The sequence below is a fragment of the Papilio xuthus genome, unplaced genomic scaffold, assembly GCF_000836235.2.
Source record: "Papilio xuthus unplaced genomic scaffold, Pxut_1.1 DF828952.1, whole genome shotgun sequence".
Taxonomy (NCBI): domain Eukaryota; kingdom Metazoa; phylum Arthropoda; class Insecta; order Lepidoptera; family Papilionidae; genus Papilio; species Papilio xuthus.
In genome coordinates, this window is record NW_013529697.1 from 1,662,922 (window position 1) to 1,682,147 (window position 19,226).

Sequence of the window (19,226 nt, forward strand, 5' to 3'; positions counted from 1 at the left end):
AACCCTGGTTGCCTTCACTCTTTTAAAGGGCATTAAATCACATATACTTACAACCCTGTGACCTTTATTCAAAAATAGAATGTGAACTACCATAGTATTATTTATGAGTCTAGAATAATATTAAAAATGGATAAGGATAAATATTACAGGTTACGTCAAGTAATTTGGCCCAGCCCTACCAAACCCAGACGATCTCTATACTTATTAGCTTGATGTATGTAGAAAATTGTATGTTTAACTATATAAGTCGAATTCACGTCTACACGGGAAATGTGGGCTTATCATGAATCACTCAGGTACGTGATTTGAATGCTGAAAATATAATTTATCGTCAAACTACTGCGTAGTTACAGTAAAGCGCATGCGTGAAGATATCGATTGCTAGCTACCACCGGGTAACGTCCATTTGCCCAGCGGTACCGCACCTGAACAATCGACTGTAGCCTTCTATCTTTGTTATAATTTTTAAAAGTATTTCAAAAACAAGTGCATGTACCTTGCAGTGGCGCTGATCATCATCATCGCCAGCTTGATACGGTTGCAGGTAAGTCTTTATGTCGTAGTCTTATGATTTATTATACATATATATTTTTTTTTGTTTATAATTTTTTGATTTTTTTGCGAGGTGGCGAATCCTTTATTACTGGAAAATTATCGTTCCACAATACCCAGTACATTTAAAGGTATTTATTTTATTTAGTTTTTTATATTATTTTGGTTTGTGTCATATATATATATTTTATTTTCCTTATTTGATTTTTTCATCAACTTCTTTGTCTACGGTTTCAATTTCAAGTTTGGGCGTAATTAATTCATCGTAGGAGTTCGAACGCAAAATATAGCGACGAATCCCTCCCCCACCCCACCTACCATTATAATTAAGACAGATCTAGATGTTATGACGTCAGAATTGTTTTAGACATAATCTAACTTTTCTTTTTGATATCTCTTTATGGTCAGTTTTCATCGTCTTAACAGCAATATATCACTATTTCTTCATCACTGATTCTTTTTTTTTAAACACAGATAGAACATAAATTGTTTTTACATTATCATTAAGAATATTACGGCAAGGATTAAAAGATAATAACTCTCTGATTATTTTAATAATTCAATATATTCACCAATAAAATAACTATAAAGATAATTGTAAAAAAAGAATTTATTTTTGCACCAATATACAACTAACAACGATTTGTTCGTAACTGTCTGATATATTTTGACACTGAAAACAACAAACAAAATCTTATAGTTTTACCATATCGCTTTGAGTTTTAAAATTGATCGATCGTAGTCTATTCCTAACAATTCTATCTCTACGGCGTAGACACATTCTACGCCGTAGCAAATAATGTTGCAAGCAGAGAGGTAATGAAACTTAAAAAAAACTTGTTTTTTATCCAACGACAAATAAAAAAAGAGTATTGCACTATCTTGTTATTATACAAAATTTTATTTAATTTATTAAAACATTTCAAATTTGTTTATATTTTCATGTTTACGGTTCCAACAAAAAGAGTTCATATTTCATTCGCATATTTACCCCGAGCCGAAGCGATGGAAGCTTCCAGAACGTTTATTGATTTATGGCCCGTCTGAGCTGCGCCGTCGAACTGCCAATAGGGTGGAGACGAGTTATTTATAACTGTAGCTACGCAAAGCTTACACACTTATAATGGCCATAATAATTTGCACGCCATATATTAAGTATTCATAAAATATATGTCGTGACAAATGTAGATGTGATTCTTAAATAACTCTTATTTATTGAAAAAAAAATATTTGGAAAACCTTAATAGTTTTCAAATTGTTATCTCTATTAGACGTCGAATCAATTTATCATTGTACACAGCTAATGAAAATTGATGGCTATATTTTACAGTTACAATAAATACCTGATAACAACCATCCATTTAACAAGAGCTTTGCGTAGCATAACTTGAAATATAATTTAATTTTATTTGATAAGTTTTGTTAGCAGCGTTTAAAATTTTGTAAAATTTTAGTATTTTGAAAAAGCGTGTAAGATTTTTTTTTACGAGTATGCTATAATTCTAACACCCCAATAAACATACGTACCGATAATTACATTAACTTGCGATATCGGTCGCAATCGTATCGTATTTGTATATTTTTTCTATTTAAGACAATGAAAGGAAAATAAAAAACAATGCGAAGTTATCACTGATAAAAATGTTAATTTTGCAACAGCGCCATCTTCCGTTCTTACGTTGTATCAACATTACCGTACTAGTTCCACCAAATATTAACAGATGGCGTTATATTTTACAGAGCGCCATCTCACGGCAGTTTCAGAAACTAAACATCGTGTTTTATGGGAAAACTTTTATTTGAATATTCGTGATTCGAGAAAAGGTTGGGCATTCGAACATTCGTATAAATATTTTATTTAAAAGATAACTGCGCAGCTCTTCCCTGGGTACAATTCCTTGGTTAGTTCTATTTTTAACCTAACGGCGCAATTCCCGGGCTTACATCTAGAAATTTCACCCCCTCTCCGTGTCGACCTCGCCGTTTCCCGGTACCTGTTGAGCGTTATTGATTTATAACCCCGCCATCTCCCAGACCTGCGCCGTGGCTCTCCCCCGGGAATAAGAAAATTATATATTCTATGCCATTCGTGAGCAAGCGTCCAATGTCGCACGTTATTTTCTTTTTGCTGATATTATTGTATTATTTTCTTATCAGAAAACTAATAAATTATGTTTACATTTTCTATAACGGCGGTTTGTTTTCTGTACGCGATGTATAATTTGTATCATATTTTTATTTACGATTAATTTGATTTTAATTTAATTCTTTTGTTTGTTTACGTTTAAGTAGGTTCTTTAAACGTGACTTCAGGCGTGTCTTCGTATATACAGGTAAGTGATTTTTTTTAGGACAAGACCGACACGACTCTTCTGATTTTTTTAGACCAGCTCTACTTATCACCATATTGATATAACTCGAGATGAGTTAATGATTTATTATCATTCTTTGTTAACGAAGAAGGGGTAATTAGAATAAGATTCAACTTAAAAAAATGTAGAGAGATGTTATTAGAGTTTAGAGTATCTCATTAGAGGAAACAAAGATTCACTATGGGATGTTTTGTATTTTTTCATCGTATCATGCAACAGTTGTTGCTACTGCTGGCGTTATTATCTTATTATTGTTGTATTTATTGTTCGTTTTGACTAGTGATGTACGTATTAGTCAGTGGAAACACACTTTAGATTTCCATTGCAGCATATATACGAAAATTTACTGTCTACATTCTGATAAGGTGATATTCCTTTGTCCATTTCGATATGCACAGTACGTCCGCCATATTGGCTTCAGAGTTGAAGCCTGCAACATATTGATTTAGTAGCATCCGGACATGCGCTCTTGCATTGCGTAGGTCGTTATAATTATCCGGAAGTTATTGCATTAGAACTATGAATATTTACAACTTTAAAGTAGAAGCTAAAGTAGAGATTAAGAATTCCAGCATTGGTATGAAAAGTTTTTTTTTAAATAATGGAGAAAGTAATAATTATAAGTAGAAATAAAAATATGTTTTCTAATAGTCCAAATTAATCCGCAAAATGAAAGATTAAATCGATTTTTTTAACCGAACTTTTTACCGATTATTTTTCTTTAATTAGCTTTGCTATCGACTTTACTTTTTTTAGTGACAAACAAGTTCAAGAAGTTTTGATTACAACCGGAACTTTCTACCGATTTTTGACATATCCTGGTAATTGAAGCGCACTTTATATTTGAAACTTTCAATGCCTATGCCGGAAACCGTGACCTGCGCAATGCATATCCGGGCACTTTATTACTAGACCCTGGGTTATATTGATCTTCTGGATTTGCGCCGTCAAATTGCGTAGGTCAGGATTTATAACCCTAGCTTGTTTATAATCGAGCCTTATCACAATTAACAATTAATAAAAGAGATCTAGACTAGAATGTAAATAAATACAAAGATGTAAATTTCTACAGTCTTATGTAATTTGTAATTCTTTGCATCCACTTCCTATTTTTGTCTAGCTTTCGTCCACCACTTAGTCCGAACAGACATAAAAAATCTAATAATGAATATGGCCTATGCTACTCAGTGATAACGTAAGATCCTAATAGTAAAGGAATTTTTTAAATCGGTCCATTAGTTTTTGAGTTAATTCGTTACAATCGCAACATAGTATAGATAGATAATTTCATGAGATAATTTGGTCACAAAAGAAATCTATTTGTGTACAATCGTACTCATAGACTATAAATTACAAAAATACATTTTTCAATAAACTCTAGTCAACTTTAACTAACATTTTCCATTTATTAAATGAATATCATTAAATCATTAATTTTTATGGCTTTAATTTACAAAGGGGGTATAACTCCCCGGAAACTGTGTGGGATTGTATCGTGTGGGTGTTCTCCACGGGGGTGGGAAGGAGGACAGGTGTGGGAAGGTGGTTATTGATTTATGAGGGAGGCTGTAGAGTCTGCGTCGCTCTGCGGTGGAAAATTCTGGAAATTTAAATGCGCAGTTACAAAGATCTGATATAATCTTCTTTTTTTTGTTTGATAACTTTAAAGATTTAAGCTTGATAAGTACATTAGTAAACTACTTACTAACAATACTAAAAACAATATATCATATTAAATTGTTGAACATCATTTTCAAATAAGGTCGGCGTAAAATTGTACTTTAAAGTCCCGGGTCTCATTTTATCGAATTCTTAATTTGTAATCTAGTTATACCATACTAAAATAATATTTTATTCATACCAAATTTAGCCTATATTTTTGGCCAATATTAGTCTAAAAAAATTCATAAATCTGTATCAAATAAATAACAATATAAATCATACAATTTTTGGCCAAGAATCAAACTCAGGACTATAAATTTGAAATAAGAAAGGTTTGATCCGTAGGTCAGTTTCCAGAATGTTCTCTGGAATAATTTATCTTCCTACGCACATCTTCGTTGAGTATCGATTGCCTCTCGAACTGCGTCCTGAGTTGCGCAGAATCCTGGGGGATGGGGGTGAGACTCATCCGGAATAACGCCTCAGTTTCACAATGTCCTAGGCCGGCAACGCGCGTCCATTTCGTTCTCTTTTCTCTTCTCTCTTTTACTTTTATAAATGCTGGCTTTATATTTTAATAATTAAGCATTGTGTTGTTTTTGTGGAAGCTGATTGTTTAATGTAAGTATTATTTATTCAACGCACATTCGTCAATAGCTAGTGATCTTTACTAACGCTATCGCTTAACTACGTAACTAGTTAGATTTTGAAAATAAATTTGATTCCGTATCACCAGTTCCGCGTATATATTTTCCCCGTTTCATCTTTTTTTTTAATTTGGGTCTAATAAAACTAGATATAACGTATTCAAAAATATCTTAAGGAAAAATAATATTTAGAAAATTCTAGAAATCTCGCTATAACTACGTCATTTTGACTGCCTCCGCCATATTGCCGTCCGCCATTTTATTTTCTCCTGCCACGTTGTCATCCTGCGCCATGTTGGATTCCTCCAAGGTTGGGGCGTGGCGCTTTCATCGATTTTTCTAGATGTCGCTTCTGCGCATGCTCCCTTTCCCCCAGGGCGCTACATGCAGACATGCGCGTAGAAATTCCCGTGCTACGGGTGACGTCGCTAAATATGCTCCGCCATTTTGACTCGAGTTTGACTGATTAAATATTCATATTTTATAATTAAAATATTTTATTTAAAGCTTCTTCTTTTTCTTTAACAATATATACAGACCTACCGGGTTATGTTTATTTTTCACAGAAGAGCAACATTGCGTAGCAAACGTAGCATACGCTACGAGTAGCTACACCGCATTTAATAGAATTAAGCTAGTTTTTGGTGTAGTATTTGCTAAAGTGGTAAAATAAATTTTCCGTTGAATTTTTGAATTGATTGATTGAACCACCCCTTTTCGGAATTTATTTGAAACTGCGTAATAACCCATCCTCAACACTCACCCTTCATTCTTCCCCTCTCGACCTTGCCCTTGACATTGATTTTCCTTTATGAATCCCTTGAGAACCTAACACGCGAAACAGACTAGCTAGTTTACTCTTAAAATGTTTTAATTATCAGTAAAATTATTTTTCTTATTTTGTTAATTGAATTCAGAAATTGCGCAATAAAAATCTTACAAATCGTTGCTTTATCCTTGACGTACTAAAATTTACTCAAAAATTGCCCAATAGCTATATTATATATTCTTTGTTGTCTCCGTGTTTCTAGAAATTATCTAGAAATTACGCAATCTAACAATCGTGTTTTCGACGTTTCTAGAAATTGCGCAATAACTGTTTCGCCATCCTTCTCGGACCCCATCCCACGTATTCGGGAGGCTGCATCCAGACATGCGCGTTGCACTTTCCCGGGGCTCGGGAATCGCGGCTATAGAGTTTCAGGCTACCTAGCGATGTCGCACGGCCATTTTGTTAACCTTTCGTAAAGAGATTTATTTCATAAACGTATTCGTAAATTCGAAAAAATAAAGACTATAGCAAAACATACGGACCCCAATGAAAGTGCACATTGAAACAATTTTTTTATCATCCGTAAAAATTGTCATTGTTGACGTTTCAAGTATCAAGCGTGCAATAATAAAACGATAAACTTAGGAGTACTGAATAAATGGGAAAATTAGGTAAAATATTTTTTTGAACTTTTGAGTTGATTATGCGATGCGATAATATTTTTTTTGTAGCGAATTCAGTAATTTGAAAATGTGACATAGACATATCTAAAGGCTGTAACTATATGTTTCTATACATTGCTTGGCTTAAAACTTTATCTATTTATGCATGCTCACATTGCTCAAGTTCATAATTCTTTTTTTTTCATTGTTTGCGAATACTGTACTCATTTTTCTAAAAATCGATACAACTTTATCTATAGCTCTATTCTATTCTAGTTTCTCTTCTCTAATTTCAGTCGTTCTTTTTATTTATGTGTAGTAGATTTTTATACTTCCTTCTATTATTCAGGAATTTTAAAAGAATAATCTGTTATACTATTACGCATTTTTCTGATTTAAATATGCCCAAAAAGCATATCGCCTCATAAAATATGAGTATTATCTTTTGTAAAAAAACATTTATATAAAAATAAGAGATCTTGTACTACAACAAATATATTACATAAAATGGCGTCCCAAATCACGACTAACAATGACCACACCCATATCCATCGATTATATGGCACTTGCATCGAGACATGCGCAGCGCATGCAATCCCCGGGAATTAAAGATGGCATCGTTTAGCAGTTGCAGCTTTATAGGGCGTGATCAAATTGAAATACATCGTACTAATATTATAAATGCGAATGATTACATGGATGGATGGATGAATGGATGGATGGATGAATGGATGGATGGATGGATGTTTCTTAGATGATATCTCCAGAACGGATCTCGATGAATAGATACCTCGGTAGCATTTTGAAATTGCGCAGGTAGATACCATTGTCAATTTTTTTTTTAAGTTTCCGGGTAATTTTCTTTGCCTATCTTAGTTGTCTCCGAATTTCCTTTAATTGATTATGAGTTCAGGCTCTGATGTCTATTGCAATACTATCTTTCATAGAAATTTGAAAAATCATACGACTTACTGAAGGACTGCACATCCCTTCATATTACGATTCCTTTGTTTGATTGGTAGTTACTGTGCGTATTGGGCCTTTATTGATTTATCCCCGAAGCTGTGTCTAGACATGCGCGTTGCAATTCCCAGGGCTCGAGGATAGTGTTGGTCCATGAAACAGTTACATTAAATCTCGCTCGGCGCCGGTCGCGAATAACTTTTTATTCAAATTACAAATAATTTAGGACAATTTGCTGTTTTCTTTTATGTGATGTTATTGTTACTTGCTGTTGAAATTGTAAGTAAAATGTTTTATAACTTTAAACATTACACAATCACAATTTGGGGCAACTTTGTATGTTTTTTGGCAATTTGTTGTAGTTAACGGTCCCTGTTTTTATATGCCTAAAAAAAAAAATTACCATACCCATAATCTATTTATAGCACTCAACCCGCCCGGGATTTATCGATTTGCGTTGGAGGCTGCATCTAGACATGCGCGATGCAATCCAGGCTCACGGGTCACCTTCGATAAAGCAGTCTAATGTAACCCTAGGGCTGTGTCCAGACATGCGCGTTTCAATTCTCGGAGCTCCTGAATTTAGTTAGACATTGCAACAGTTGCAATGTAACGCGCGTGACGCCAGGACGTTATTTAATTTCTCACTCTTATAATTTTCCTTACTTTTTGATCAAAATTTTCAAATTTTGATTTTACTTTGAATTTTCTTTTTATTTTCTTTTAATTGATTTGTTCGATTTAGTCCAGAGTGTTATATCCTTTGTCTGATTTAGTACATACTGCGCAATTGAACTTTTATTGATTTTATCCCATGGGCTGGGTCCAGACATGCGCGTTGCATCTCCCGGGGCTCAAGTACATTAGAGATGGATGCAACAGTTGCATCATGTCGGAGTTTGGCATCGGTCGCCATTTTTAATCACCGAATCCTTTTTTAATTTGATGCTGTGTTAATGCGATGATTCTCTATTTAAAAACTGTAAGTATATATTTCATTATTTGTAATTGAATATCGATTGATTACATATCGAGAGATGTCATCAAGATTTAGTATTGTTTGCTTTTATTCGATTTTATATTTATTGCGCACATTGGACCTTTAGTGATTTTATCCGGAGCGCTTCATTCCAACACATGCGTCGTAATACCCGGGCCTCAAGAATATTACGTTACGCTGCAATAGTTGCAATTTGCACCAGGTAGTTCTAATCTCTTTCCAACTACTTTATCATCGGTGGTAATATTTTTGTACGTCTCAATTTTTTTTTATTTCAATTGAAAATTAATTAATTATTTTTGTTAACGTTAGTTCAGCGAATCGTTTCCTTTGTTTGATTTAGAACCTACTGCGCATATTCGAACTTTATTGATTTTATCCCGTAGTATGGGTCCAGACATGCGCGCTGCAATTCCCGGGGCTCAAGGATGTTAGAGGTAGATGCAACAGTTGCATCGTATCACGGTTCGACATCGGTCGCCATATTTTATTTGCTAGTAAATTTTTCAATTTGATTTTAATAAGTTCATCATGTTGTTCTTATTGTGACATTACATCTTGATTTTAAAACTGTAAGTAGATTTTTGACTATTTTGATTCGAAACCATTTTAAATAGACTTATAATTAATTACTTTATTGTTCATGAACTGAAATGGAATCACCGTTTGATTACTTATTGCGCATATTTGAGCTTTATTGATTTTATCCGGACCGCCGGGTACAGACATGCGCGTTGCAATTCCCGGGGCTCAAGGATATTATCTGTCGATGCAACAGTTGCATCATATCACGGGTTGGCATTGGTCGCCATGTTTTATTTCAATTTTATTTTATTAATAATGTTGTGCTTATTGAGACAAAACAACTTGATTTTAAAATTGTAAGTACATTTTTGACTGGTTTGTATTAAATTTGTGTTGACTAGATTTTAATTACTTTTTATTTGATGAAATAAAACGATATTCCAGTTAGGTTACTAACTGCGCATGTTTGAGATTTATTGATTTTATCCCATGGGCTGGGTCCAGACATGCGCGTTGCATCTCCCGGGGCTCAAGTACATTAGAGATGGATGCAACAGTTGCATCATGTCGGAGTTTGGCATCGGTCGCCATTTTTCATTTACTAGTACTTTTCAATTTAATGCGGAGTTACTGTAATGATACTTCTCTATCAAAAAACTGTAAGTGTGTTTTTGATTATTTGGAATCAAGTATTTATTGATAGTGTTGTCAACATTCATTATTATTTAACTTTTTTTTGGTTTCATATTTACTGCGCACATTGGAATTTTAATGATTTTATCCGAAGCGCTGAGTTCAGAGATGCGCGATGCAACTTGCCGTTGCAACAGATTCAATTTACATTGGATCGTAATGAGCCTTCCCCAATGATTATTATCAGTAATCATATTTCTGTCTGTCTCAATTGTTTATTTATTTTAGTAGAAAATTATTTAATTAGTTCTTTTATATATATTTCGGCATGTCTTTTCCTTTGTTTGATTTGGTACCAACTGCGCAATTGAACTTTATTAAGGTATCCCATCCCGCCTGTTGAATCCAGACATGGGCATTGCAATTCCCGGGGCCCAAGCCTGTTAGAGGTCGATGCAACAGTTGCATCATGTCGCTGGTTGGCATCGGTCGGCCATATTTCATTTGCTAAATCTGTAACTTTTCAATTTAATTTATTATGTTATACTTATTGTGACAAAACATCTTGTTTTTAAAATTGAAAGTACATTTTTAAATATTTTGAATTGACAATTATATAAATATTAATTACTTTATTCTTCATGAAAAGGAACGACATTTCCGTTTGATAACTTACTGCGCATATTTGAGCTTTATTGATTTTATCCGGATCGCCGGGTACAGACATGCGCGTTGCAATTCCCGGGTCTCAAGGATGTTAGAGGTCGATGCAACAGTTGCATCACAGCTAAGGTTCGCATAGGTAGCCATATTTCATTTCAATTTAATTTTATTAATAAAATTGCTTATTGTGACAAAACATCTTGATTTTAAAACTGTAAGTACATTTTTGACTATTTCGAACTGACTATAAATTAATTATTTTATTCTTGATATAATGGAACGACATCTCCGTTCGATTACTTGCTACGCATATTTGAGCTTTATTGATTTCATCCCGTGGGTTGGGTCCAGACATGCGCGTTGCAATTCCCGGGGCTCAACAAGTACATCAGAGCTCGGTCCAACAGTTACATAACAATGCAATATGGCGACCGATGCCAGCCATATTGCATTTTCAAATAAATCTTAATAATTTTTAATTTAATTTTTTAAATTCTTTTCTCGAATATAAATCATATTATGAAGAAACACCTTGATTTAAAAACTGTAAGTAAATTTCGTTTATTAATTTTAAATATAGGCACAATAACTATGACAATATATTTTTTTTTATTTCGTTTTCATTACTTTTTATCACTTAATTCAATTTAAGTCTGAGTTCCGTGACTTGTATGAGTTATTGCGCAAATGGAAACTTTATTGATTTCATCTTTAGCGCTAGCTCCAAACATGCGCAATACAATTATCGGAACTTAAGAATATGAAGACTTAGATGGAATTGCGATAGTGTTTTTTTCACTATCGGTGACATCTGTGTTCGATTCTAAATAATTTTAGTAACGTTTCGATTACATTTAAAATAAATTTTAATAAATATTTTTAGTCTCCAAAATTAAAAGTTCATAAATAATTATCAATAACTCTATAATAACTTTTATTTTAAAATTATCATTATCATTGACTTTTTTTTAATTCAACATTAAAATTTACTTTCAACTAAAACATTTGCTTAGAAACCAACTGCGTCTGGCAGATCTTTATTGATTTATACCGGATTTTAGATACAGACATGCGTATTACAATTCTAAGGGCTCAAGCAATGCAACACTTTCAATATTTTAACGTCAATCCAGTCCAGTTTAGACTTCCAGTACAGTTTTCAATGATCTTTTAATATATTTTTTTCGAATAGTGATTCATTTAACTCAAACTGATGACTACATATTATGTTATCTTATTATGTTAGCACAATTATATCATATTATACAAATAAAAATCTGGACTACGTAAAATCCTAGTGTAAATAAAGAAAGATGATGTCACAAAACTTCTTAACATTATATACATATTTAATTATTTATACGGTTTGATTTAATCTTGAAAATATTTAATACAGTTCTATCAGGTACTTACAATTTGACTAATATTTAACAATGATTTTTTTTCTTTTTACTTGTCAACTGTCTTTCACCACAATAGTTGCAATCTTACTAATATAAAAAATGTTGGGATATACGGATGTATTTGTCCTACAACTTATCGCTAGATGGGCTGCACGCTAATTCAAATTGCGCAGATGAAGTCGCGGACAAAAGCTACTGTTAATAATAAAAATATTTTATACTTTTGTGACGTCATATTTTACATAAACAACTTTTTTAGGCTGGATCGCGATTAGATCTTTGTCTCGTTAATAATTCAGTCACGGACAGTAACAGTTAGATCCGGGATGATCGATACAGCCCGCATGTATCCCGGATACTCGGCAGTATGTTGTACACGTTCAAAAACAACCAGTTAACAATGTAACATGTAATGATCACAGATAAGAAATACGAATAATCAATTTATTTTTGAGAATTGATAAAGAACCATCCAAACCTTATGTCGACTTAGAATTTTGCTGTCCACAATTTCGTTTACGGATCGGAAAGGGATGCAGCCATGACGTACTTTTTTCACGCTTTTCTCCCAAAGCAATTATCAAACTTTTTTTTTATTAGCAGATTTTTTTGTAAATTCACTAATATTTCTTTTACCATTCCAACTAAGCGCTAGGCTTGTGCTAGGATATGGTTTACGACAATAGTCGAATGGCGGAATTCGAACCCCCTACCTCGCATTCGGAAATCCGTACCCTTAACCGTACTTTTAACAAATGATATATAACATAAATACTAAATATTATAGTATTTAAACAGTATTAAATTATTTAAAAAAACGTATAGAAGTTTCTCAATATTTTAATTGAGAATTATGTTTTTTTTAAATTAAATGTTAAAAAAACCTTTGCAAAACAAATTATTATGCAAAAAATAATTTAACACCAGTATCATGAATGAATAGAAATTCCGATTAAGTCATATTATTAGAAGTTTTTCTGCAAGTCATAGTTTACTCATAAAGTTGTAATATTATAAAGAGACCGACAAGACCAGCGGCACTTCAAAGTGCAGATGAGGAAAGGGCCACTTTGACGATCTCCGAGGAATTGCCCATTCATAAGCCTTGATTGATTAAAGTCCTAGTCAGTACAGTTCATTTAAAATTTTCCTCAATAATTATTCGCGGTCCCTTTGATATGTATGAACTTCTTGAAATGTTTTTCTTGCCTAGAATTACGTAAAACATTACGATACTTAAACTTCAAGGTTTTAAATTTGTTTCAATACTACCAGTCGCTGGCGACTCCGTCCGCGTGGTATTAAAAAAATAATAATTAGTAGCCTATATGTTCTTCCAGATTATGTTCTATATGCATGCCAAATTTCATCGCGATCCGTGCAGCCGTTCTGGAGGTATCTTCAAACAAACATCCATCCATCCATTAGTAAGAAGTAAGATTTTAATATGCGTAATTCTCGACTTGTTACCTATAGTTAACAAACTTTTAAAAACCGCCGATATCAAGTGTCAATTATTTGCAACATGCCGCAGCAACGCATCAACGATAGCTTGTTACGATTATGATCAAATTATTTTTATGTCCGCTCTATAATCGATGTATTTTAAACTCTTTGCTTGACATTGATAGGCAGCAAAAAGTGAAAGCACAGTGTACGATATTTATCGTCCATCATCCAAATATTTATAGAATTATTTAGGACTATTAACATAGTGACAAATTTCGAACAATATTCAAAGTAACATGGGTAATGTTGTAGACATGTTGTTATCTCAGCCACTTTGTAAAGTTCCGTTCGGATATAAAATTAGAATTACGTTATATTACCGCAGCGCCCCCGCTTCTATGGACTCGTTTTATTACTCTTCAAAGTGATGTAACCATTTAAACAGCCTATAAGATATCGATAAAAAATTGTTCAAGTTGTAAATTGAGATAAATTAGAAAACTATTGTTGTTTATAAATGGAAATACTGTAATTATCGAAACACTTTCCTACAAATTTTGGTACTTTAAATGGTAATAATTTAATTATTAGCTACGTCCAATCATCTGATGTTCCTCTTCATTTTAAGCTACTTATTCTTTCCTTTGTTTTAACTTGTAAAATATCACTTCACACAATTGAAGTCTATGTAGAATTTAGGGTAATTGTTCGATTATTCTATCATCAAAATGTTTTCAAATAGGCTAAACAAACAAGTTACTAGCAACGTATTACTTGAATCGTTAATGCATTCAAATTGGTAGTAAAGTAATAATAGTGTAACAGCAATATTGTTTTAAATGTTTATGATATCGTATCGACATTAAGTGTCGTGCGTGAGAGGAGGGCGCGGGCGCGGGAGGACGCGCCGACAGCTCACCCACGCCTGCGCCGGCGCCCGCGCTGCCGCCCTCGCTTCTCATCTACCTTGCGCAGATTAATAAATCAACAGAGCTTTCAATTTAATATTAAATTTGTTAATGCAGTGTAATTTATTTACTATTTTTTTTATTGAAAACACTTATTATTTCTTTTAGATGAAATAATTATTTTTTACTCAATAAACAATTACTAGAAGTCAAAAAAATTAATAATTAAAATAAGTTACAATCAATTTCCTAATATTCTGTGAATATATAAAAAAAATTGTCCCGATTGACTTGAATTTCAAATACTTTTTATATTCCGATGTACTTTATGATATACCTTAAAAATATTTATTAATTAGATCATCATCAGCTCACTATACGTCCCCACCGAGGGGCTCGGAGCCTACCCGAAGTTAAGGGTGATTAGGCCATAGTCAACCACGCTGGCCAAGTGCGGGTGGTATTAATTAGATACATTTACAAAATTTGTCTACTAGAGACATCTCTAGCATTAATTATTCTGTGGTGATAGAAAGCCTCAATGAACGCTAGTGAATGGACAGTGAATCTGTGAAATGCGAACCTACGCTGTCTGCCCGCGACGCGCGTCACCGTGACCGGTACCTTATCTACACGAGCAAGTTCCTACGCAATGCCTCTTGCTTACCTGTATATTTTTGCACAAACCATCTTGTACTATTTTGCATTCATTCCTATCGATATACTTTTGCTAAATTCTCAACTCATTAATGTTAAAATTAATTTAAAAAAATAATAAATTACATAATTAACTTATATACTATGTTTGTGTATATCAAAAATTACGTTAAAAGTATTAACCTTGTATGACACATATGCATGTATACATGCTTATATGTGAGATATATAATATTTATTTAATCCGAATCTAATACGAAATGAGACGAAGCATTTCACGATTTTATTTTTAATTTACAACAAACAAATACTATTAAATCGATTGTACTCGATATATTTTTCTTTGTACTTCCCAGATTACGTTTGAATAATTAATGCGAACTTCAAAGAAATTATTTTCGTATACTGGAAAAATTTAATTTCTTGCGTTATGCAAAGACCGAAGTTATCTTCGCATTTGTTTAAAATATATTTGTACTTAGCATGTTCAAAATTTAATAAAACTCGGCAAAAGAAGGAAATTCCTTTTAGTATTATATTTCCTTCACAAAAGGAATGTGAAGGAAAACATCGTGATGCAACCTGCACATATCTGAGAAGAAATTCAAAGATATGTGTGAAGTCAACCAACCCGCACTTGGCCAGCGTGGTTGACTATGGCCTAATCACCCTTAACTTACGGTAGGCTCCGAGCCCCTCGGTGGGGACGTATAGTGAGCTGATGATGATGATGATTATATTTATTTCAAATCCGATTAAATCTCTTAAAGATTACTACTCATTTCCTATTAGCATATCTAACACAATTGATTAAGTTCACTTATAAATAATTCTTTAAATTCTTGTTTCAAATGTCTTAAGCTTTATTGATTTTTTTTGTACAAAACTTCAAAGAAACCGATTCTCCGTGGATTTGGTTCTATATCTCATCTTACTCCCACATCCATCAATTCAATGGATACTTATGTTTTTTTACGTACATCATAACATTATGTCATAGTAAATCATATTCATTGTAAACAGTTCGTTAACATTGTTGCTATGGTGTACCTAACTAGCTATGGTGTAGATAATTACAATCTACCAGTTTTCATATGACGTCAGAAATGTCGATTAGACGAATTTCAATTATGTTAATGTTGGATTTTAATGAACGGCTTTAAACCTTTTTTTATCTATTGCTACAGATTCGCAATGGGCCACCGAGGAGTTCTGGTTTTGGTGATAAGCCTCGTAGGGGCAATGGCGTTTATCCCCCATGGTTCTATTGGGGAAAAGGTAAGAAACATATTTTTTTACGTTAATATATTCCTTTATGTAGAGCCACTAACTACAACTATTGTTATATACTAAGCTACTGAAGCGTTTGTCTTAATCTTCCAATTCCTTCTTTAATAACTTTAGCAACTGTCTCCTTTGTCACTAGGATCCAATTTTAACCGAGGCTTTGCTTCGTGAAGTTGTGGAACGCATGGGCAAGGACTTCAACGAGGCCGCGTCCACATACCTCGAGCTGCCCCCGAGCGAGCGCCGGCTGGCAATGATGGCGCGCGCCAGCCAGCAGCTGCAGCAGGAGCAGTTGCAGCACGAGCATATGCAGCACGAGCAATTGCAGCACGGGCAGCTGCAGCACGAGCAGCTGGACTACGACTCGCTGATAGAAGGCAACCCCAGCCCCAGCCTGCGCGACCAAGAGTATTTGCAGCACAGGTAACTTTGAATTATTTGGATATGCTAAGATCAGGACAATCGAAATAGAACGTCAACTCCAAGATCTAAATATATTGGAAGACCAAAAAGACAGTAGAACACATTTCTCACTTGTTTTCTTTCGAAACTTCTTATTTATGAAACGGCTGAAAGTGGTCTTTCAACCATTGTTATGGTGTTTTGACCTTCGCGTCTAATGTCTTTAAACAACATCATATTTGTCATCATCAATACGTAACCTTCGAAATGGCAGTGCGATTCAAAAAGAATAAAACATCTCTATCCTCCTGTGTAGCTCATTATGGGGCCATCAGTATGTAACCGGAGGAGCAGGCGAGGGTGAACAGCGACTGCAACCATCGGGCGTGCTCCCTAACAGACAGATGATCAAGACGGACGCGGTGCTGCCGGCCTATTGCAATCCCCCCAACCCCTGTCCCGTGGGCTATACCGGTACATACCATGATGATTATATCTACACATACTATATTTGGATAGTGAGTTAGGATATGTAGACAAGATAATAATTTTTCGACCTTATCCAGAAACAATTGACTGTGCTGTTCACTCCCTAAGCACACTCTGATAATTCTATTAGCACCGACAGTACAATCGTTTAAGAAATGTCCACTAAAATAGATATCATACCGCCATCCCAAATATTAGAAGCTGATCCTGAGTTTGAATTATCGAATTGTAATCAAGCAATGTTCTGTTTAGAAGAGCAAGGCTGCATCAGTGAGTTTGAGAACACAGCCGCATACAGCCGCGAATACCAGCTCGCTCAACGATGCATGTGCGACGGCGAGCACATGTTCAGCTGCCCACCCGACGCCGCCGACATCGAGTTGCGCTTTCCCGACCACCACAAGAGTCTCGCCGCAAAGAAGTTTAACATAGACGTAAGTTTTTTGAATCTACTTTTTTAGAGGATGTATACGAATTTCAGCCTTACAAGTTGGTACAATATATGCTTATGTTTTGATTGCGGCAATATATAAAGAAGAATTAAAATTGGTGTAACTATAAATCGTGCTATAATCAGGTGATTTGGTCATTTGACAGTTGTAGCAACAAATATCGCCATGTCTGGTTAGTGTTTTAGTAAGACGGATAATTAACATTTCAGATAGACAACCCATATCTTCTGGGTGAACGTCTGCCGATCGCAGCCAAGAAAGGCTTCGATGTCCGCGTCTTTTAAATATAAATGTGTTTAGATTCTATGTCTATTTAAGATCAGTATTGACGAGCTAAGAGCATCTTTTCCGTGATTCCGACTATTTTAACCTTTTACCTATTATTAGAAATCATTGCAACCTCATTTCAGTGTAAGCACACGTGATAGAATGTAAATGGAATGAAGCACAAAACGATGAACAACTTGTGAAAAGGTTCACTTATGTATTATTTTTATGTGCGATGTTTTATTAATTTAACTCTACTCTTACATAAGGTTTGTAAATATATCTAATACATTGCAAAGGTAATACAAACATAGAATTGTTAGTAACATAAATATATAAACTTATAACATAACATATTTGAATATTTTATATTTTGTTAAGTTATTAAAATTTAAATATTGGTAAAAACAGATTTTATTTTATAGTTTTTTATTAATATATTTAGAAGGAATGAAATTATATTGCGACTTGGCATAAGTTGGCTTAACATCTTGTTATAGGAAAAACAAATACAAGGGTAATAAAATTATACCAACTTAAAAAGTGGTTGAATTTATTAAATGGAAAATTAATTCTGATTCGAAATGATAGTATTATTAAATAATACAAATTTTATTGAAAATATTATTTGCATTTCAATATAATTTTATTAAATTTTGTTATTATTATTACATTGAGTTTTTTATAATTTTTTTTTAATTAATTTTAATTCTGTGATTTTAACTGATAATGAAAAGTATTTAGGATATAGGTAGTTTTAAAAAGGGCAATGTCTAGTCACCCATTAGTAGTAAACTTTAGGTATTTAAGTGTAAATTATGAAGAAAGGCAAAGAATATTCTTGTGCATTAATTATAATTTACGGTAAAAGGATTGTCAATAAAAATGAGTAAAATGTAAATACTAGTTAAAAAGTTTAGGTAAAAAACATTGGCGAGATTTGAAAAAAACAAAAAAATTATAAAGTAATAAAAAACATAATGTGTGTTTCTGCTGCATCAACATCTGTACAAAAAAAAATAGTCTGGTTTTTTTTTCAAGGGTAATTAAAAAAATGATATCTCATACTTAAGGTTCGGATATGGAAATATATATAATCTAACAGAAAAATAAAAAACACATCCATAATAAGACTGTGCTCTAGTTTTTTTTTTGCAAATTTAACTACAATATTAACCTGTATTCAATTTGTCAGAATAAGATCGAAGACGATTTTGAATTCTAATGACTCTTCTTTATGTTCTTTATTCTTCTATGTCATCTTCAATTTCTAAGAACAATTCTTCTTTTCTATTCTCTCTCTCTTTCTCTCTCTCTCTATCGTAAGAATTCAAGTCGTTTTACGATCTTTCTCAAATTGACCAGATCTTCAATCAATATGGAGAGCACATTGGTTTCAATAAGTTTAATTTATTTCATATTAAATTCGCAATATTTAAAGATATTATGAAATGGTTAATT

The 19,226-nt window shown here is 33.4% G+C and overlaps 1 protein-coding gene across 4 annotated transcripts; it reads left to right on the top strand.

Annotated features, from left to right (window-relative positions):
• Positions 1-419: 419 nt before the first annotated feature.
• On the top strand, positions 420-18,112 carry 7B2 (Secretogranin_V domain-containing protein 7B2). Of its 4 annotated transcripts, XM_013321405.1 has the most exons (7): positions 420-544; positions 626-683; positions 16,056-16,146; positions 16,295-16,578; positions 16,874-17,031; positions 17,299-17,480; positions 17,708-18,112. In XM_013321405.1, exons 3-7 carry the CDS (start codon positions 16,063-16,065, stop codon positions 17,780-17,782), a joined length of 783 nt encoding a protein of 260 aa, XP_013176859.1. In that variant the 5' UTR covers positions 420-544; positions 626-683; positions 16,056-16,062; the 3' UTR covers positions 17,783-18,112. The 4 variants fall into 4 exon arrangements, with proteins under 4 accessions (XP_013176859.1, XP_013176849.1, XP_013176877.1 ...); XM_013321395.1 differs by lacking the exon at positions 626-683; XM_013321423.1 differs by lacking the exons at positions 420-544; positions 626-683 and adding an exon at positions 2,844-2,885.
• Positions 18,113-19,226: the final 1,114 nt, after the last annotated feature.

What these genes read in the sequence shown, in the direction of transcription:
- 7B2 (XM_013321405.1), top strand. Translation starts at nt 16,063, where the DNA reads ATGGGCCACCGAGGAGTTCTGGTTTTGGTGATAAGCCTCGTAGGGGCA. An exon ending in CTGTCCCGTGGGCTATACCG is followed by an intron (nt 17,032 to 17,298) that starts GTACATACCATG and finishes TGTTCTGTTTAG; the next exon opens with AAGAGCAAGGCTGCATCAGT. An exon ending in CAAAGAAGTTTAACATAGAC is followed by an intron (nt 17,481 to 17,707) that starts GTAAGTTTTTTG and finishes TTAACATTTCAG; the next exon opens with ATAGACAACCCATATCTTCT.